This window comes from Anolis sagrei, chromosome Y, assembly GCF_037176765.1.
Source record: "Anolis sagrei isolate rAnoSag1 chromosome Y, rAnoSag1.mat, whole genome shotgun sequence".
NCBI classification, from domain to species: Eukaryota; Metazoa; Chordata; class Lepidosauria; order Squamata; family Dactyloidae; genus Anolis; species Anolis sagrei.
The window spans coordinates 3,534,497-3,556,322 of NC_090035.1; the positions used below are offsets into that span (position 1 = coordinate 3,534,497).

At 45.3% G+C, this 21,826-nt stretch overlaps 2 protein-coding genes across 4 annotated transcripts in view; one reads left to right on the forward strand and one right to left on the reverse strand.

The window, feature by feature from the left end:
• The window catches only part of LOC132780020 (ubiquitin carboxyl-terminal hydrolase 22-A), a 204,119-nt gene extending 202,772 nt beyond the window's left edge, over positions 1-1,347 (reverse strand). For both annotated transcript variants that reach the window (XM_067461689.1, XM_067461688.1), the window contains exon 1: positions 600-1,347. In XM_067461689.1, the coding sequence (XP_067317790.1) occupies positions 600-725 (126 nt within the window). In that variant the 5' untranslated portion in view covers positions 726-1,347. The remainder of the gene's footprint in view (positions 1-599) is intronic.
• Positions 1,348-17,915: 16,568 nt separating this feature from the next.
• Positions 17,916-21,826, forward strand: part of LOC132780019 (dehydrogenase/reductase SDR family member 7B) — a 39,425-nt gene continuing 35,514 nt past the window's right edge. Inside the window, exon 1 of one of the 2 annotated variants that reach the window (XM_067462095.1) lies at positions 17,916-17,978. In XM_067462095.1, the coding sequence (XP_067318196.1) occupies positions 17,959-17,978 (20 nt within the window). In that variant the 5' untranslated portion in view covers positions 17,916-17,958. The remainder of the gene's footprint in view (positions 17,979-21,826) is intronic. The other variant, XM_067462096.1, reaches the window with a different exon arrangement.

Consider the following 21,826-nt stretch of genomic DNA (forward strand, 5'->3'; position numbering starts at 1 on the left):
ATGTATTTATTGATGAGTGTATGGAGTGTGGTGCCTGCCTCACTTTCCTCTTCCTACCCATTATTGATTGATTGATGAATGTATTTATTGATGAGTGTATGGGTGAGTGTATGGGTGAGTGTATGGATGAGTGTATGGACGCTGGTGGTGCCTGGCTCACCTTCCTCTTCCTACCCAATATTGATTGATTGATGAATGTATTGATGAATGTATTTATTGATGAGTGTATGGGTGAGTGTATGGGTGAGTGTATGGATGAGTGTATGGATGCTGGGGAGTGTGGTGCCTGCCTGCCTGCCTCACCTTCCTCTTCCTACCCATTATTGATTGATTGATTAATTAATGTATTGATGAATGTATTTATTGATGAATGTATTTATTGATGAGTGTATGGATGCTGAGGGTGGGGAGTGTGGTGCCTGCTTGCCTCACCTTCCTCTTCCTACCCAATATTGATTGATTGATGAATGTATTTATTGATGAGTGTATGGGTGCTCTTCCTACCTATTATTGATTGATTGATTGATTGGATTGATTGATGAGTGTATGGATGGGTGCTGGTGCCTGCCTTCCTGCCTGCCCGCCTGTCTATGTCTCACCTTCCTCTTCCTGGCCTCGGCGGTCCCGCTCCAGACGAAGCACTGGTAGATGACGCGCAGGTTCTGCTTCCAGTTCTCCACCTTGAAGCCGGTCACATGGCAGCACCCGGCGGCCGGCGGACTCATGTCCGGGGGGGGCGCCCAGGCATCAACCCCCCTCCCCCGAAAGACGAGGAGGAGGAGGCGGCGGAGGACAGAGGAGGAGGAGGAGGAGGAGGGCCCAGGCGGGACCCTCAGGCCGCGCTGGGGCCTGCTCCGCCTCCGCCGCAGAGGAGCAGCCTCCTTCTCCTCAGCCTCTCCTCCTCAATCCGGAACAAAGCGGCGGCGGTGGCGTCGACGGAGGCGCCGTTCCCTCATGGAGGCCGCCGACGCCGAGGGGTGTGTTCGCCCTCTTCCTCCCTTCCTTCCTTCCTTCCTCTCTGCCTCTCAGTTTCTCTCGCTCTGTCGCTGTCTCTTTAAATCTCCACACCGCCTCTCCCCCCCTCCGCCAAGAATGGCACCGTCCAATTCCGCACTGCCTCCAATACCCGGCGCGGACCAATTCCTCTCACGAACAGGGGAGTCTCTATCTAGGAAAGGAAAACCCCCCTCCGCGGTGAATGGTACCGTCCTCCCCGTCCGCCTCAGCTCTGGATCACATACGCGGGACGAACCAATTCACCTCAAAAATAGGGGAGTCCAAGGGAAAAGGACCTGAGACGGAGGAAACCCGGCGGCGGCGCTTCCATTGGTGCGCCGCCCACACTCCGTCCCGCCCTCGCCCATTACCATTCGTGGAATCTGCCGTCAATCAAAATGAGGGCACTAAAAAAAATAAAACGAAAGCTATTGGTGCGCCTCCCACACTGTGTCCCGCCCTCGCCCATTACCATTCGTTGAATCTGCCGTCAATCAAAATGAGGCACTCCAAAAAATGAAACCTATTGGTGCGCCGCCCACACTGTGGCCCGCCCTCTCCCATCACCATTCGTTGAATCTGCCGTCAATCAAAATGAGGCACTCAAAAAAAATTAAAACGAAACCTATTGGGCGCCGCCCACACTGTGTCCCGCCCTCGCCCATTACCATTCGTTGAATCCGCCGTCAATCAAAATGAAGCACTCCAAAAAAACCTATTAGTGCGCCGCCCACACTATGTCCCGCCCTCACCCGCTCGCTATTAGTGGAAACCGCCGCCCATCAAAAGGAGGTGCTCAAAAAAACCCAGAAACCTTGCTATTGGTGAGCCGCCCACACTGCGTCCCGCCCTCTCCCATTATCATTGGTTGAATCTGCCGTCACTCAAAGGAGGACCTACGGGGGGGGAAAAAAACGAAACCCGGCGGCAGTGCTTCCATTGGTGAGTCCCGCCCTCTCCCGCTTGCCATTGGAGGAAGGTGCCGTCCATCAAAAGGAGGTACTTAAAAAAAACGAAACCCTGCTATTGGTGCGCCGCCCACATTGCGTCCCGCCCTCTCCCGCTGGCCATTGGTTGAATCCGCCGTCACTCAAAAGGAGGCCCTCAAAAAAAACCTGCTATTGGTGCGTCCCGCCCTCTCCCGCTTTCCATTGGTTGATTCCGCCGTCCCTCAAAAGGAGGCCCTCCCAAAAGAAACCCGGCGACGGTGTTTCTATTGGTGCGCGGGCCACACTGAGTCCCGCCCTCTCCCGCTTTCTATTGGTGGAAGCCGCCACCCGTCAAAAGGCAGCCCAAAAAAACCCCACAGCCGTTCCCTCGCCCCCGTTGATTGACAAAAAGAGTTAAGGGAAAGGGCGGGGGAAGGGAGGCGCGTTCTGATTGGACGAGCAGGCCGCCGCTCTCGCGTTATGAGGGTAAGGAGGCCAGCGCTGATTGGCCAGCTTGAAAGATGTCATGCGGAAGACGGCCTCCCTTGGAAGTGGGCGGGGCGAAGCGGTGCTGATGTCATATCCGCTTGCCTCTGCAGCTGCTTGGTTGCCCTAGTGATAGAGATTATCATATAGACTGTCACATTAAGGGAATTATATATATATATATATATATATATATATATATATAAATTTATACATATTTATCTAAATTATTAATTATATATAATTTTATTAATTTAGACATTTTTATATAAAAGTATTAATTATATATAATTGTATTAAATTACATATTTTTATATAAAAGTATTAATTATATATAATTTTATTAATTTATACATAATTAATTATATATTATTTTATTAAATTATACATATTTATAGAAAAGTATTAATTATATACAATTTTATTAAATTATACATTTTTATACGAAAGTATTAATTATATATTATTTTATTAAATTATACATATTTATATAAAATATTAATTATATATAATTTTATTAAATTATACAAATTTATATAAAAGTATTAATTATATATCATTTTATTAATTTATCCATATCTATATAAAATATTAATTATATATAATTTTATTAATTTATACATTTTTATACAAAAGTATTAATTATATATAATTTTATTAATTTATACATATTTATATAAAAGTATTAATTATATATACTTTTATTAATTTATACATATTTATACAAAAGAATTATATACAATTTTATTAAATTATACATATTTATACAAAAGTATTATATATAATTTTATTAAATTATACATATTTGTACAAAAGTATTAATAATATATAATTTTATTAAATTATACGTATTTATATAAAAGAGTTAATTATATATAAATTTATTAATTTATACATATTTATACAAAAGTATTATATATAATTTTAGTAAACTATACATATAATTTATTACATTAAAATGTAGTAATACTAATATATATATAATATTATATTTAATATTCATAATATTGCAATAAAATATATATGATATATACTCCAACTTGTGATATAGGACAATATATTACATAATACTAATTGTATATACTGGTAGTGTGTTATATAACATATATTCATATATATATATATAAGAAAATATATATATATATATATATATACATACACACACGATTTTATTAAATTAGGTATATTTATATAATTTTATTAAATTATATATAATTGTACTAAATTATATATAATTTTATAAAATTATACATATATAATTTATTATATTATAATGTAGTAATACTAATGCATTATATATAATAATATTAATAACATTGTAATATAATATATTTTATTATATATACTACAATCTATGATATAGTAATAATATTACAATATAATTGGTATAGTACAATATAGCAATATTTAAAACTGATATTGTACTATGCTAATAACATAATATATTGTATGTATATACAATATAATATATTGTATATACATACATAATATAATACATAATATAATACATAATATAATACATAATATAATAATAATATAATACATAATATAATAATAATATAATTCATAATATAATAATATAATACATAATATAATACATAATACATAATATATTGTATGTAAGCCGCTCTGAGTCCCCTTCGGGGTGAGAAGGGCGACATATAAATGTCGTAAATAAGTAAATAAATAAATAGTACAATATATTAGGTAATATTAATTGTATAATATACTGGTAGTGTGTTATATAGTATGTGTATGTATGTATGTGTGTATGTATGTGTGTGTATATATATATGTATGTATGTATATGTGTAGTGTGTTATATAGTATGTGTATGTATGTATGTGTGTATGTATGTGTGTATATATATATATGTATGTATATGTGTGTGTGTATATATATATATATATATATATATATTAAGGGAGATATACATTACTTAATTAAATATATATATTTATATAATTTTATTCAATCATATATATAATTTCTTACATTGTTGTTGTTGTGTGCTTTCGTTTCAGACTTATGTTGACCCTGAGTACCCGGAATAGTATGGATCTATGGGCAAGTATTCATTGGAGAGAGTGGCAGGGAAGAGAGCAGCCAGAGCATGTGGTTAAACTGTGCGCCGAGGACCCTGTCTCTGGTGCGCAATGCTTGGGCTCTCATGTTGCACACCTGGGCCAATGGCATTCCCTGCAGGGAACCAAACACACCCACCCACCCACCAGTGGGTAATCCGATGCGCCTTAATTCCCAGCATTTAAATCATTAGCTTTCAGGGCTTTCCCGATGTCTGAAGGGAGCCGGGGTTTTCGCAGCACGAACCCATTAAGGCTTTGCTAATGCACGGTTTGATTTCATTGCCTGCAATTGAGCACATGGCTCCCCGGCCTTTGGGGACCACAACCAATCAGGCAGGCAAAGCTCTCCAGGCATCTAGACGGCTGGAAAGTGGCCTCCAAAAAGCCCTGGCATCAAAGGCAGGTTTCCTGTGACCAGTTCTTGAAAAGATCTCCCAATTATGTATTTTGGACAGATTTGGAGCCTTGTTTAAAAAAAAGGAAAGGTTCTTAAAATGGTTCGTGTGTTATTCATCATGGACCCTCCCTTACTTACTTACTTACTTACTTACTTACTTACTTAAGTGATCCCTCGTTGTCCAGGTAGGATAATCCTCCAGGGTGGGTCCATAGGTGACTGTGGAGCCCTATTCTTGACCTGCATCTTCTCCCTTCCGCAGTGAGGACATTGGTTTCCAGGTGGAAGGCGGTCTCGGACGGGGTTGGCTTCACACGCCTTCCGCTTGGCACGTTTCTCTCTTTCACCCTCCATTCGTGCCTCTTCAAATTCCGCAGCACTGCTGGTCACAGCTGACCTCCAGCTGGAGCGCTCAAGGGCCAGAGCTTCCCAGTTCTCAGGGTCTATGCCAGAGTTTTGAAGGTTGGTTGTGAGCCCATCTTTCAATCTCTTTTCCTGTCCTCCAACATTCCGTTTTCCATTCTTGAGTTCGGAGTGGAGCAACTGCTTTGGGAGACGGTGGTCAGGCATTTGGACAATGTGGCCGGTCCAGCGGAGTTGATGGCAGAGGACCATCGCTTCAATGCTGGTGGTCTTTGCTTCTTCCAGCATGCTGGCATTTGTCCGCTTGTCTTCCCAAGAGATTTGCAGGATTTTTCGGAGGCAGCGCTGATGGAATCGTTCCAGGAGTTGCATGTGATGTCTGTAGACATCTGCAGACATATAGCAGGGTTGGGAGGACAATAGCTACGGATGTCCCGGTCCTCAAACACTCTCTGCTTCATTTGGAAAAATGCTGCACTCACAGAGCTCAGGCAGTGTTGTATTTCAGTGTCAACGTTGACTTTGGTGGAGAGGTGGCTGCCAAGGGAGCGGAAATGGTCCACATTTTCTAACGTTCCACCATTGACCTGTACCTCTGGCATTGGAGAGGGATTGGCTGGAGACTGCTGGAAGAGGACTTTGGTTTCTCAATGTTCAGTGACAGGCCGGGCTTCTCGTATGCTTCTGCGAAGGTGTTTAGAGTGGCTTGAAGGTCTTCTTCTGAGGGCGCTCCCCTCTAACCTTCACCACAACACCAGTCGATGAGCTACTGACAACTGGCACTGCTCGTTCGCTTCCGCTGGCTTCCCGCTACATGGCAGTGATACCAATTTCCCTCGAGAAATCTCCCCGGGGAGGGGGGGGGAGGGGGGAGGGGGGGCTAAAATGTAGTTAAAATCAATTCAAAGCTAATAATATGGCAGTATAGATCCAGCCTATGTCTCTGAGAGTGATTTATGTTGAGCTTCCCTTCCTGGGTGATATATATCTTTACGGGAAAGGTTTTCCCCTGACGTTAAGTCCAGTCGTGTCCGACTCTGGGTTTGGTGCTCATTTCTAAGCCGAAGAGCCGGCGTTGTCCATAGACACCACGAAGGTCATGTGGCCAGCATGACTGCATGGAGTGATGTTACCTTCTCGCCAGAGTGGTACCTATTGCTCCACTCACATTTGCATGTTTTCGAACTTCTAGGTTGGCAGAAGCTGGGGCTGACAGCAGAAGCTCACGCCGCTCCCCAGATTCGAATCTGCAACCTTTCAGTCAGCAAGTTCAGCAGCTCAGCTGTTCTGGTACAGCTGTACCAGGAGCTCTCCTTTTGTTTGCTTTGCATTGAATGTTTGAAGTCCTAAGTTTCAGAGACTCTGCAGATAGGTGGCTTCTTTTGGTTGCAGTTATAGGGCAAGCCACCTGTCCATCATTGTTGAGTTTCGTCCCGCCCCTTGCTCAGGGCAATTGAGAAGGGAAGGGGGCCATTTTTTAGTTAGTTAGGTAGGAAGTCAATGTACAGGACGTGTACAGACTTTCTCCTGTACAAAGGCTTCAACCCTTAAGACTTCCCGGGGGAGAACGGTCTTAAGAGCATCTAAAGATTCCCAAAGGTTCCAGGGAAACAGCCTTACAGCTCTGAGGAATTTCGGAGGGAATAACAGCTTTAAACATCAAGAATTCCAGCTAAGTGACTACAGGCCTACTGGTAGGTCCACTTGGTTGTGAGACGCAGTTCAGCCCGGTAGTGGATCCACATCAGTCAGGTCTAGGTTCACAGTTAGACTGGGAGAAGTTTGGAAAGGGATTTTCCTTGGAAGTAAAGCAAAGAAACAGTTAGAAGCCACCAGTTGTTTGAAACCTGGAAGCATTTGTTTAATCTTTGAAGACAAAAGAAGTTTCTGTTTAATTGTTCATCAATAAAAGATTTTGTTGTATTTAAGCTCAAGCCTTCTAAAGACTGTTTAATGGGGGAACATTCCCTAAGGGCTTTTCTTCGGGGCCCCTGGCTTCCTGTTGGGCTAAAGTTGCGCGTCCTGTTTTAAAGGCACTTCGTTTCGAGCCCAGCGGCGACAGAACACAGCGCTTTAACCCACTGTGCCACCTTTAATTCTAATTTATTTCGAAATCCTTTCTTTAATCCTGTGCCGGGCCAGAGATGGAAATTCCCTTTGGATGGGCCTTTTTGTGTCTTTTAGCAGAACAGATCTATGCTTTCAAATCATTTCTGAGGCTTGCAAAAGAGGAGGGAAGAGCTGCAAAATGGAAAGGGACGGTGACCTTGAGGAGGCATCCGCGGCCTGAATTGCAAAGCAGATGCGAAAGCACGAGCTGCTGTTTCAAACACTGTGCGAAAGGAAGGAGGCATGGGTCACTTAAGTGCATCTCTTTCGGTTCCCTTCAAGGCCTCCCAGCATCAGGGATTAAATATAGATATATACATATATCATCTATACTCATCTATGAAGCTTGTTTCCTTGCAGGATGAGAAAACATGGGAAGGGGTGCATTGCATTGCATTGCATGGATGCATTGTTTTGCAAATCAGGAGCTTTCCAAAGCCAGCCCTGGGTGGGTTGCTAACCCGCCCTGGCATCCCATTATATCTTCCTCGTGCCCACCAGCCATATGTCGCCTCAAAGCCCTTCCTTGCCAGGGGTGGGAGGAAAGGAGGCGGGCAAGAGAGTGGGACACATTTTTGGGGTGGGTGGGCGTTTGATGGGAGCCGACAGATCTGCAACCCACAAGCCGTGGATCAAAAGCACCACCTAACGGAAGAAGCGTGTAGTGTTGCTCTGTCTCTCTACATCTTTGGTGTTTGGAGACATCAGAGGTTGTGAGGTTTAGGAAAATGGGGTTTATATATCTGTGGAAAATGCACAAACTATACCTTGCAACTGCTAGGCCATTCAATGCTAATCAAGGAGGCCAACTGCAACATTCACACTTGCCTCAAGCAGACAAGAGTTCTTTCTCCCACCCTAGACATCATTCCACAGATACACACACATATATACACACATACATAGTCCACTTGCCTCATTTCCAACAGACCGCTATGCAGATACCCTCACTTATTGACTTTGCAGGTGCAAGGCTATTCCGTGCAAAACCAAGCTAGCCAATTGCAACATTCACACTTGCTTCAAGCAGTCAAGAGTCCTTTCTCCCACCCTGGACATCATTCCAAAGATACACACACACACACATACACACTTGACTCATTTCCCACAGACTGCTATGCAGATACCCTCACTTATTGACTTTGCAGGTGCAAGGCTATTCCGTGCAAAACCAAGCTAGCCAATTGCAACATTCACACTTGCTTCAAGCAGTCAAGAGTCCTTTCTCCCACCCTGGACATCATTCCAAAGATACACACACACACACATACACACTTGCCTTATTTCCCACAGACTGCTATGCAGATACCCTCACTGATTGACTTTGCAGCTGCAAAGCTATTCAATGCAAAACCAAGCTGGCCTCTTGCCTCCAACAAACAAGAGTTCCTTCTCCCACCCTGGACATCATTCCACAGATACACACACACACATACATAGAGTCCATTTGCCTCATTTCCAACAGACCACTAATGCAGATACCCTCACTGATTGACTTTGCAGCTGCAAGGCTATTAAATGCAAAGCCAAGCTGACCTCTTGCTTCCAACAGACAAGGGTTCTTTCTCCCACCCTGGACATTATTCCACAGGTATATATATACAGTCCACTTGCCTCATTTCCAACCAAACTCTATGCAGATACCCTCACTTATTGACTTTGCAGCTGCAAGGCTACTCAGTGCAAAATCAAGCTGGCCTCTTGCCTCCAACGGACAAAAGTTCTTTCTCACATACTGGACATTATTCCACAGATACATATACAGTCCACTTGCCTCATTTCCAATAAACCTATATGCAATTACCCTCACTGATTGACTTTGGAGCTGCAAGGTTATTAAATGCAAAACCAAGCTGGCCTCTTGCCTCCAACAGACAAGGGTTCTTTCTCCCACCCTGGACATTATTCCACAGGTATATATATACAGTCCACTTGCCTCATTTCCAACCAAACTCTATGCAGATACCCTCACTTATTGACTTTGCAGCTGCAAGGCTACTCAGTGCAAAATCAAGCTGGCCTCTTGCCTCCAACGGACAAAAGTTCTTTCTCACATACTGGACATTATTCCACAGATACATATACAGTCCACTTGCCTCATTTCCAACAAACCAATATGCAATTACCCTCACTGATTGACTTTGGAGCTGAAAGGTTATTAAATGCAAAACCAAGCTGGCCAATTGCCTCCAACAGACAAGAGTTCTTTCTCACACCCTGGACATTATTCCACAGATACATATACAGTCCACTTGCCTCATTTCCAACCGAACTCTATGCAGATACACTCACTGATTAACTTTGCAGCTGTAAGGCTATTCTATGCAAAACCAAGCTGACCAATTGCAACCTTCACACTTGCTTCAAGCAGACAAGAGTTCTTTCTCCCACCCTGGGCATTATTCCACAGGGATATATACAGTCCACTTGCCTCATTTCGAACCAAAATCTATGCAGATACCCTCGCTGATTGACTTCGCAGTTGCAAGGCTATTTGATACAAAAGCAAGCTGGCCAATTGCAACATTCACATTGTTTCAAGCAGACAAGAGTTCGTTTTTTTGTGTCGTGTCAGCAACTTGAGAAACTGCAAGTCGCTTCTGGTGTGAGAGAATTGGCTGTCTGCAAGGACGTTGTCCAGGGGACGCCCAGATGAATTGATGTTTTTAACATCCTTGTGGGAGGCTTCTCTCATGTCCCCGCATGAGGAGCTGGAGCTGATAGAGGAAGCTCATCCGCCTCTCCCCGGATTCGAACCTGCGACCTGTCAGTCTTCATTCCTGCTGGCACAGCGCCACCGGGGGCTCCTTAGGGCCAGCTAATACCTCTCAACAAAGGATTCCCCCCAGGCAGGAAGCAGCCTGGCTTTGAAGCTGCAAGGCTATTCAATGCTGCTCAAGGAGGCCAATGGCAACATTCACACTTGCTTCAACACAGATGAGAGCTCTCACAAAGACAAAGTTTGGGCAGTTTAGTCAACTTTTTCAATGTTTTTATGATCAAACCAATTAGTAAATTATATTTATAACCCAGGTACCGAAATATATGTAGTTATGTAGTGTTATAAATGTGATTTAAACCCAAGACTTTGCGCATGAGTCCCTGCTCAGTGTGCAAGCGGCCATATGGAGCATCTGACGGCGAGCGCCGCCGGGAGCCCCGCCTTTACATTAGTATGAACTGCAGCAGGGAGTTCCGCAGTTCCTGGGCCGAGCTTTGAGGCCAGCAGATGAAATGTGCCTCAGCCGCCAGCTCCAAGACCAGAAATGCCTGCAACCTCAGCTAACTTTCCCTCTCCCTTTACTTTGTATCTTTCTCAAATAAAGTACTTGAAACTTGAAACTTTCTATCTTTCCGCATGCTACTTTTGTATCCCTTCTTGGCTCAGCACTCCATGAACGCTTCCATAAACCCCTTCCTGGGCTCCGGAGGACCGTGAGCCCGCGGGGGGCGCCCCCAGGTGCCCCCCGGACCCCGAATCTGCGTTTAATCAAATCGCGGATACGGAAACCACCATTACAAGCCCCGCTATCCGCAAAAACACATAACATGGCGGATTGCCGCCGTTCCAATTTTGCCTTGTTCTATGGCTAATTCTAAGCCTAACTGCCATCTCCCTTTTCTCTGTTTTGGGCTGCTCCTCCCGGGAGAAAATTAGTTTTGTTTTGAGAACTTCTGTCTTGCAGAGAAACAGCTGATTGTCAGTTGGCCGGGTTTCCCGCTTCTCCGCGGCAGTGCTCGCTCCAAGTTGATCCAAGCCGCCTGGGACCTGCGGCAGCCGGCTGCAGCAGCCCCGAGGAGGGGGCCAGATGGGTCCCAGGTCTTGGCTGGGAGATGCAGTTCTCCAAAGGACATTGCCCCACTCTCCACCATTTGCGGACTCCTTGCGGACCTTTCTGCCCTCACTGATTGACTTGATGCCCTATCGTCATGGACTTCCTCTACGAACTCTAAACCAGGCCTCTTGGGGAGGATGGCCCCCGCCTGTGTGTGTGTGCCCTTGCCAAGAAGATCATACCTCAAGAATTCTGATGGATTGCTTTTATCAATTGTTATTGCTTCTAATAAACTTTGCTGGGATGGGGATGGGATGGGGACCCCTTTATGAAATCTATGAGCGTATGAAAGTTTATGAAGAATGTATACGAAATATATATAATATGAAATGAGATGTACCCTCACCCTTTTTCCCTACTTTTTCCCTTTGAACTTTACCCTACTGAAGTATGTGGCCTGGGGTTGCAGTTAAGGAATCCAATTTCCTTAGAAGAAACTCCATTCATATTGACATTGCATGGATCAGGGCTGACAAATATCTTAGGGCTTTGTTTTCAGAGTCAGACAAACAGGGCCAAAGATTTGTCAGCCGAAACCCGGAAAACGGACTGATTAAATCAATCATGGTATTTGTGTACGCTCCTTTGTGACTAAGGACCCCCTTTGTCCACAAGGTTGAGATCCAAATACCACCCATAGCCCTTCCTTTATGCCTATACACATCTGCCATCAGAAATCAGGAAATCCCTTGTTTCCCCCGTCTGCCACCCTGCCGTGTAAGGACAAAAGATTATCAATCAGCTGGCGGACGCCTCCCAGGCATTCCGCCCCTCTGCACTGTCAAACTACATCCCGCCTCCTGGCCGCTGATTGGACGATCTTCAGAGGCGCTCCGAGGGCTCTGATTGGCCCCCTGGAGGCGACAGCGGCCGGCGATTGGAGGAAAGGCGGGACCAGTGGCCAAGCCTCCTCCCAGCTGTTCCGGAGCCGGCCAATCAGGACAGAGGAAACTGACAGAAGGCGGGCGGGAGATTCAAACTGGGTTTTCTTTGTTTTGCCTGTATAAATATGCCTGAAAATCACTGTACTGCATGCTTATGGAGGATTCATCCCTGTAACGCATCCTTTTCAGCTGAATCGCTAAATAAACGCCTCGGTCGCAGATTTCTCTTCAGTGAGATTGATTTTTAATATTTTTGCATCTTTTTGGATTGGCGTTCGCTGGCAGCTCACCAAGGTCAAGACCCCATTCGCGGTCTTCCGGGACCTCCCTCGCTGGGAGGACCCTCCAAAAGAGCTCGATATCACATCCAGCTGGGGAAAAACGCCCTGGGGCTCAAGGCTGAGTTTTAGATTTGCAGGCAGGCAAGCAGGTGGCGATGCAAGGCTGGCAGATGCAGCGACGCTGGTGTCCATCACATTATGCTATGGACTCTATTTCTGCCCCGCCACTTCGATGCCACATTGCAAATACACCGTGTATAAATATAATACAGTGGGTTGTTGTAGGTTTTTTCAGGCTATATTGCCATGTTCTAGAGGCATTGTCTCCTGACATTTCGCCTGCATCTATGGCAAGCCACCTCGGTGTCCTGATGAATCAAGAGAGAGGGAGGTGGGACGAGAGGGAAACAATGGATTCTTGAGAGGATTCTTGAAGATAGGAAATGTCCAAGTGGCCAGTGAGTCCTGGGGACCTGTGAGCCAGTCTTTCCTATTGTCTTTGATTGGCTGTAATAAACGTTGAAGTCTGGCAAGCCTGCCAGATCCGGATTTTCTGGGTGCTGAGATATAGACTGACTTGGCCACGGTAGTACACGCTCTGGTCACATCCCGCCTTGACTACTGCAACGCTCTCTACGTGGGGCTGCCCTTGAAGACGGCCCAGAAGCTCCAGCTAGTCCAGCGCATGGCAGCCATGTTACTAACGGGAGCAGGATGCAGGGAGCATACAACGCCCTTGTTGTTCCAGCTCCACTGGCTGCCGATCTGCTACCGGGCCCAATTCAAGGTGCTGGTGTTGGCCTACAAAGCCCTAAATGGTTCCGGCCCAAAATACCTGTCTGACCGCATCTCGGCCTATGAGCCCACGAGAACTTTGAGATCATCTGGGGAGGCCCTTCTCTCGATCCCGCCTGCCTCACAGGCACGCCTGGCGGGGACGAGGGACAGGGCCTTCTCGGTGGTGGCCCCCCGGCTGTGGAACACCCTCCCTGTAGACATCAGACAGGCGCCCTCCCTTATGACATTCCGCAAGAGACTAAAGACGTGGTTGTTTGAGAAGGCATTTGACTAAGTGCTACAACAATTGGCAATGACGATTGGAACGGAACATGGATAACGAGATTGGATTGTGATTCTATGATGAGACGTCGCGAATTATTTAGTGTAATTGTATTATTGATAGTGATGTTGTTATTGTTGTTTGTGATATTGCCTATATTGTAATTTGTTTTTTATATGTTGTACACCGCCGTGAGTCGCCCTAGGGCTGAGAACGGCGGTCTACAAGTGCAGTAAATAAATAAATAAATAAATAAATAAATAAATAGAAACAATGAGGGAATTTTGGCTGAAGTTTCAGTGGAAGGAGATTTAAATGAGTAACAGATCAGGACAAAGGGTGGCTTTCCGAAGGCTTCCTTTGTCCTATTGAGATAGGATCATTAATGCCAAGCGACCGCCTCCCCTGTGGGGACCAATTCGGAGCCCCAAAGGTCACCTTCCTTTGTTATTGTCCATGCAAAAAGTGTCTTTTTTTCAACTGAAGATTTCTTTCTTTCCAGGGTCACGGAGGGTGGCTTCTTATACTTTTATACATTTTTCATTAAAGGGGAATTGCGCAAAAAGGGTCAGGAAAAGGTCAGATACACAGGGAGAAATATAGAAATAATGATATAGAAAACATACCCACTTACCCCTCCCACCAGATATAAGTTCAAGAGGCTTAAAGGTTCAACAATGTTCTTTATTAAGGAAAACAAACAGGTACTTTAAAGCTTTTTTAACAGTCTATAGGCTCTTTCAATCTTGTCCACAGGGAACAGGCACTATCTTCTTAACTGTAACTAATGGGGAAATCCTTAACTTCTAATCCGGACAGTCTGTCTTTGCCTCTGTTGGCGTGGAGCCCCTGCACCCGGTACCAACTGCTTCTGGCTTCCGCGAGAGACCCTTATCAAGCAGAGCTTTGTAGATTTCCAGGGGAAAAGGAGTTCAGGTTTCGGTGATGGCTGGCTGAAGTCCCTCGGCAATGGAGCTGTAAGGCTGTATGATCCTCGGCCAAGCTGTGGGCTGTATATCTCCCCGGCCAAGCTGTAGAAGACGGAGCTTTCTACAGGAGCTCTTGGTATTATGTCCTGCATGGAAAGCTGCTATGTGTGGACTGAACTCAAAAAGGTTCCTATTCCCTCCAAAATCCCAAAAACGGGGTGAGACCAGGGAACCTAACTATAATTGACAGGTGGCTTGCCCTATGATTGCAGCCAAAAGAAGCCACCTATCTGCAGAGTCCCTGAAACTTAGGACTACCAACAAACATTCAATGCAAAGCAAACAAATTTGGAGCTCCTGGAACAGCTGTTCCAGAACATAGGGCATAAAACCTTGATTTAATGTTGTTGTTGTTCATTCGTTCAGTCGTCTCCGACTCTTCGTGACCTCATGGACCAGCCCACGCCAGAGCTCCCTGTCGGCCGTCACCACCCCCAGCTCCTTCAAGGTTATTCCAGTCACTTCAAGGATGCCATCCATCCACCTTGCCGTTGGGTCGGCCCCTCTTCCTTTTGCCTTCCACTTTCCCCAGCATCATTCCCTTCTCTAGGCTTTGCTGTCTCCTCATGATGTGGCCAAAGGACTTCAGCTTTGTCTCTAGTCTCCTTCCCTCCAATGAGCAGCCGGGCTTTCTTTCCTGGAGGATGGACTGGTTGGATCTTCTCGCAGTCCAAGGCACTCTCAGAACTTTCCTCCAACACCACAGTCCAAAAGCATCTCTCTTCCTTCGCTCAGCCTTCCCGAAGGTCCAGCTCTCACATCCGTAGGTGACTACAGGGAAGACCATGGCTTGGACTAGGCAATGGATCTTGGTTGCCAGTCTGATGTCTCTACTCTTGACTATTTTATCGAGACTGGACATTGCTCTCCTCCCAAGAAGTAAGCGTCTTCTGATTTCCTGGCCACAGTCTGCATCTGCAGTAATCTTTGCACCTAGAAATACAAACCCTGTCACGGCCTCCACGGTTTCTCCCTCTATTTTCCAGTTGTCAATCATTCTTGTTGCCATAATCTTGGTTTTTTTGACGTTTAGCTGCAACCCAGCTTTTGCGCTTTCTTCTTTCGCCTTGATTAGAAGGCTCCTCGGCTCCTCCTCGCTTTCGGCCATCAGAGTGGTGTCATCTGCATATCTGAGGTTGTGAATGTTTCTTCCAGCCATTTTCACCCCAGCCTTGCATTCATCAAACCCCGCACATCCTCGCATGATGTGTTCTGCATACAAGTTAAAAAGGTTGGGTGAGAGGATGCAGCCTTGCCGTACGCCTTTCCCAATCTTGAACCAGTCTGTCATTCCGTGGTCAGTTCTGACTGTTGCTCCTTGGTCCTTGCACAGATTCCTCAGGAGAGAGGGAAGGGGGCTTATGATGCCCATCCCACCAAGGACTTGCCACAATTTATTATGATCCACACAGTCAAAGGCTCTAGAATAGTCAATGATCAAATGTACACACTATCTAACATGGGAAGGGTCAGGGGCGACTCGTCCATTACGCGAAGTAAGCGGTCGCAGAACACTTTTTTTTGCCAGGGGTGCAGAGGCGCCTCTGTAAATGCTCCTCAACTGCCACTTGAGGAGCGCCCCCTCAACTCACAACAGCCCTAGCAGTCCGGGGGGAGCCTCGGCTTCCCTGCCTCGCTGCCAGGTGATCCTCTTCCCAAAGGGGCCGGGCCCTTGAGCCTCGCCTGGCCCCTCTCGTTCCTGCTCCACCCGGCCACCGGGTGCGCAAGCAGAGCCGGCGCTCAATCGTTCTCCGCGTTCGATCCCTTCCCCATGACCGGCTCCCTTTCCCAATCCGCCGGCGCTCCACCCGCCTCCTCTCCTCTCCCCAATCCACGGGTGGGCCAAGGGGTGTTTGAGCAGGCGTTCCAATAATTAGTGCAATGATTGGTTAATGAACACTGGAATGGAACAATGGATGACGAATCTGAAACATGTTTTTGATGACGAGACGACTGTGAATGGGTATTGTAGTAACTGTTTATTAATTGTGTAATGTGTTAGGTTGTTAACTGTTTCTATACTGTAGCACTGAATTTTTGCTGTTCGTATTTGTTGTGAACCGCTGTGAGTCGCCTTCGGGCTGAGAACAGCGGTATAGAAGTAAGGTAAATAAATAAATAAATAAATAAATAAGGGGTGGAGCCTCTGCGCCTGGCCCACTTCGGGTCCGGAGGTGTGTCTTAAGACCCCAGCGTGCGCACCAAAAGTCGCCTCTTCTCCTGACTTTCTCTTCAGCCATTGGGACCAAGCCAGAGAGAGGGAGAGAGAGAGCCCCTCCAGCTGGAGGTATCTCCCACCTCCGCTCCCTTCTTTGTTTTTGCACCTACCTTCAGGAAAGGTGGGCATCTCCACCTCTCTCTCTCTCTCTCTTGGTCCCAGTGGCTGAGGAGAAAGTCAGGAGAAGAGGTGACTTTTGGTGCACACGCCAGGGTCTTCAATGTGTCCAGAGGAGGGCGACTAAAATGATCAAGGGTCTGGAGAACAAGCCCTATGAGGAGTGGCTTAAGGAACTGGGCATGTTTAGCCTGAAGAAGAGAAGGCTGAGAGGAGATATGATAGCCATGTATAAATATGTGAGAGGAAGCCACAGGGAGGAGGAGGGAACAAGCTTGTTTTCTGCTTCCCTGGAGACTAGGACGCAAGGGAATCATGGCTTCAAACTACAAGAGAGGAGATTCCATCTGAACATGAGGAAGAACTTCCTGACTGTGAGAGCCGTTCAGCAGTGGAACTCTCTGCCCCGGAGGGAGTGCGGTGGAGGCTCATTCTTTGGAAGATTTTAAACAGAGGCTGGATGGCCATCTGTCAGGGGTGCTTTGAATGCAACATTCCTGCTTCTTGGCAGAATGGGGTTGGACTGGATGGCCCATGAGGTCTCTTCCAACTCTTTGATTCTATGATTCAGGCACATCTCCGGACCCAAAGCGGGCCAGGCAAGGGAGCAAGTGCGGCAAGTGTAGTTACTGGGATGTGTAGTTCACCTACAATCAAAGAGCATTCTGAACTCCACCAATGATGGAATTGAACCAGATATGGCACACAGAACTCCCACGATGAACAGAATATATATATCAATGATTGGTTGGGGGGGGGGTCAAAATACCATTTGCTTTCCATTGGAAATTACCTAGGGCCGCCTCTGGGAAGGGTCCTTGTTGTTGTTAGTGTCTTGGCAAACTGACCAAGGCTTAACCCTTATTACCGAGTCTGGTGTCCTTGTCCTTAGCAAAACTATGAGTTACTATCTTTTATGGGGATGTCCTGTCCGGCTTCACAATGAGTGAATTCAGTCTGGATTGCAGCCTATCTGTTACTGATCCGGAACTAAACATGACGAGCTGCGTTTCCAGTCGGAGTCTAAATAGCGGTGCACACACAACACACCCTCCCCAATTTGGTCGGCTTCTGTCTTGCCCATGCGCGGCGCCTCCTATTGGTCAGTTGCCTGTAAGCCCCGCCTCCCTCCTGGATCCTTGCGTTTTCATTGGCGCAGCGGCGGAGTAGGCGGGAAGCGAGGGCCAAGGCGCTTCCGGGTTTGGCATGGTGACTGGGATTTCCAGGTAAGGAGTGGAAATGGGTGGCTTTGGCGGGTGGAAGCGAATGGGAGCCGGGATTCAGTGGGGGACACCCTGGGTTCGAGGCCACAAAGGGTTGGGAGAGGCCTGCTCCAAGTCCTTAAAGCGGGAGGCGTCTGCACTGGGGAATTAACGCGGTTTGGAACCACTTGGCTACTACATCTCAGTGCTACGGAGGCCTGGGAGTTTGCCCTCTTTGGCAGAAGGCCTTGCGAAACTACAACTCCCAGGAGGACCCCATGGCACTTAAAGTGGTGCCAAACTGCATTAGAATGAATTAGAACCAGGCATCCTGAGGAGTGAGGTGGAATGGGCCTTAAGAAGCATTGCTAACAACAAGGCAGCAGGAGACTCTGAATGAGACATGCTGCTTTATCACAGGGTGTCTGCGCCCCACACCACTGGAGAAATTACACTGCTTAGCCGGTATTGCACCACCTGACATCCGCCAGGAAGTAGCAGCCAATAGTGAAAGGACCAAGGCAGAGACATCTCCAGCTCATCCCCTGTTTGGGTATCAGTCAGCACGTCAACGACTTGAATCAAGACATAGTTTTCTCAGATCTACAGAGGCACTCGCCGGAGCATCTCAGCAAGCGAGAGTCCAGAAGTGGCAGGCTCAAACCCAGCACCTCAATCCGTGGGTGATACCAGATGAGAGACTCCCTCCTGGGCACACAGAAGACTGGGTGACTTGGAAGGCGCTGAACAGACTGCGCTCTGGCACCACGAGATGCAGAGCCAATCTTCAGAAATGGGGCCACAAAGTGGAATCCTTGACATGCGAGTGTGGAGAGGAGCAAACCACTGACCACCTGCTGCGATTCAACCTGAGCCCTGCCACATGCACCATGGAGGACCTTCTTGCAGCAACACCAGAGGCACTCCAAGTGGCCAGATACTGGTCAAAGGACATTTAATCAACTACCAAACTCACAAATGATGTATTTTGTCTGTTTGTTTTCTTTGTTCTGTTAGAAATGTAACATAATTGACTGGTTGCTCTGACACGACAAATAAAGTGGGGGACACCATGAGGTCCAGGCCACAAAGGGTTGGGAGAGGCCTGCTTCAACTCCTCAGGCGGGAGGCGTCTGCACTGGGGAATTAACGCGGTTTGGAACCACTTGGGCTACTATATCTCAGTGCTATGGAGGCTTGGGAGTTTGCCCTCTGGCAGAAGGCCTTGCAAAACTACAACTCCCAGGAGGACCCCATGGCACTTAAAGTGGTGCTAAACTTCATTAATTCCCCAGTGTAGAAGCATCCTGAGTCTCTTAAGTTGGAGGAAGCCGAGCAGAGTATATTATCCTGGGTTTTGTCTTCAAATCTGATGACTTCAAAGTAGTTTTCATAATTTTTAAAAAAATCAATCAATTAATCAATAAAACGAATCAATAAAATCGATATCTCAATTTCCATTATATTACTCATATTATTGACGTGAGTCCCAGAACCGTAATCAATTCCATCTATCAATAAAATCAATACCTCAATTCCCATTCTTCATATTATTGATATGAATCATAATTTCATCAATCAATAATCAATATCTCAATTCCCATTATATTACTCATTCATATGAGACCCAGAATCATCATCAATTCCATCATCAATAACATAAATATCTCAATTCCTATTATATTACTAATATTATTGAACCATAATCAATTCCATTAATCAATAAAATCAATATCTCAGTTCCAATTATATTACTGATATTATTCATGAGTCCCAGAATCATAATTCCATCAATCATTAATCAATATCTCAATTCCCATTATATTACTCGTATTGATGTGAGTCCCAGATCATATTATTCATATGAGTCCCAGAATCATAATTCCATCAATCAATAATCAATATCTCAATTCCCATAATATTACTCATATTATTGATGTGAGTCCCAGATCATATTATTCATATGAGTCCCAGAATCATAATTCCATCAATCAATAATCAATATCTCAATTCCCATTATATTATTCATATGAGACCCAGAATCATAGTCAATTCCATCATCAATAACATCAATACCTCAATTCCCATTATATTCTTAATATTATTGATATGAGTCCCAGAATCATAATTCCATCAATCAATAATCAATATCTCAATTCCCATTACATTATCCATATGAGACCCAGAATCATAATCAATTCCATCATCAATAACATCAATATCTCAGTTCCCATTATACAATATTACTGATATTATTCATATGAGTCCCAGAATAATAATCAATTCAATCAATAAAATCAATATCTCAATTCCCATTATATTATTCATATTATTCATATGAGTCCCAGAATCATCATTCCATCAGTCAATAAAATCACTATCTCAATTCTCATTATATAATAATAATAATAATAATAATAATAATAATAATAATAAAACTTTATTGATATGAGTGCCAGGATCATAATTCCATTAATCAATAAAACCAGTATCTCAATTCCCATTATGTTACTCATATTATTACATGAGTCCCAGAATCATAATCAATTCCATCAATCAATAGAATCAGTATCTCAATACCCATTATGTTACTCTTATTATTGATCAATCAATGAAATCAATATCTCAATTCCCATTAAGGTAAAAGTAAAGGTTTTCCCCTGGCATTGATTCTAGTTGTGTCTGATTCTGGTGCTCATCTCCATTTGTAAGCCGAGGAGCCGGCGTTGTCCGTAGACACCTCCAGGGTCATGTGGCCACTGGCATGACTACATGGAGCGCCGTTACCTTCCCCTCCGGAGCAGTACCTATTGATCTACTCACATTTGCATGTTTTCAAACTAATCAAAAGTGATGGGAGATGTTGTTCAATAACATTTGGGAACCCAAACTAAGTGAAAACTAAAGAGCACTGAACGCTATGTAAAAACATTATAGTTGTCCCCCTGTATCCACAGATTCTTCTGCATCAATGTTTGATTCTGCAACAGATAATGAAGAATGATCAGCTGACTTGTTCATTCGTTCAGTCGTCTCCGACTCTTCATGACCTCATGGACCAGCCCACACCAGAGCTCCCTGTTGGCCGTCACCACCCCCAGCTCCTTCAAGGTCAGTCCAGTCACTTCAAGGATATTGACTAGTCAACCGGATTGTATGGGGAACGTGGTTTTGAATGGTCGCAATGCTTCCCAGGTGGAGGATAAAATAGTGAGCCTAAGAGCGAGTTGGTTTGGAAACATTCCCAAGTTCGAACCGTGGTTTGTTTTTGCTGTTGAACAAGTAGATGCTTGTTGTGTCTTGATGACACTCTGAATCAGACACTGGGCAAGTGAACCCATGCTCAGGGGAAAAAATGGCTCGGTTTTGCAGGCGCTTGAATGCAGTCTTGAGAAAACAGGAAATAAATTTGGTTGTATTCATTACTAGCTGTACCCGCCATGTGTTGCTGTGGCCAACCTTGCCTCTTTCTCTCCCTCCTTATTTCTCTCCTTCCTTCCTTCCCTCCCTCTTTCCTTCCTTCCCTCTTTTTCTTTCCCTTCTTTCTCCCTTCTTTATCTGTTTCTTTTCTCGCTTCCTTTGCTCTTTGGTTCCATCCTTCCTTCTCTCTTTCTCTCTTTCGTTCCTTCTCTCCTTCCTTCCCTCTTTCACTTTTTTATTTCCTTCTCTCCTTCCTTCCTTCTCTACCTTTCTTTCCTTTTCCCCTCTTTCTCACCCTCCTCTCCTTCCTTCGCTACCCTGCTTTCTTTCCTTTCTCTCCTTCCCTCCTTCTTTCCCTCCATCTCTCCTTCCTTCTCTTCTTTCCTTCTCTCTCTCGTTCTCTCCTTCCTTTCTTCTCTACCCTTCTTTCTTTCTCTCCTGCCCTCCTTCTC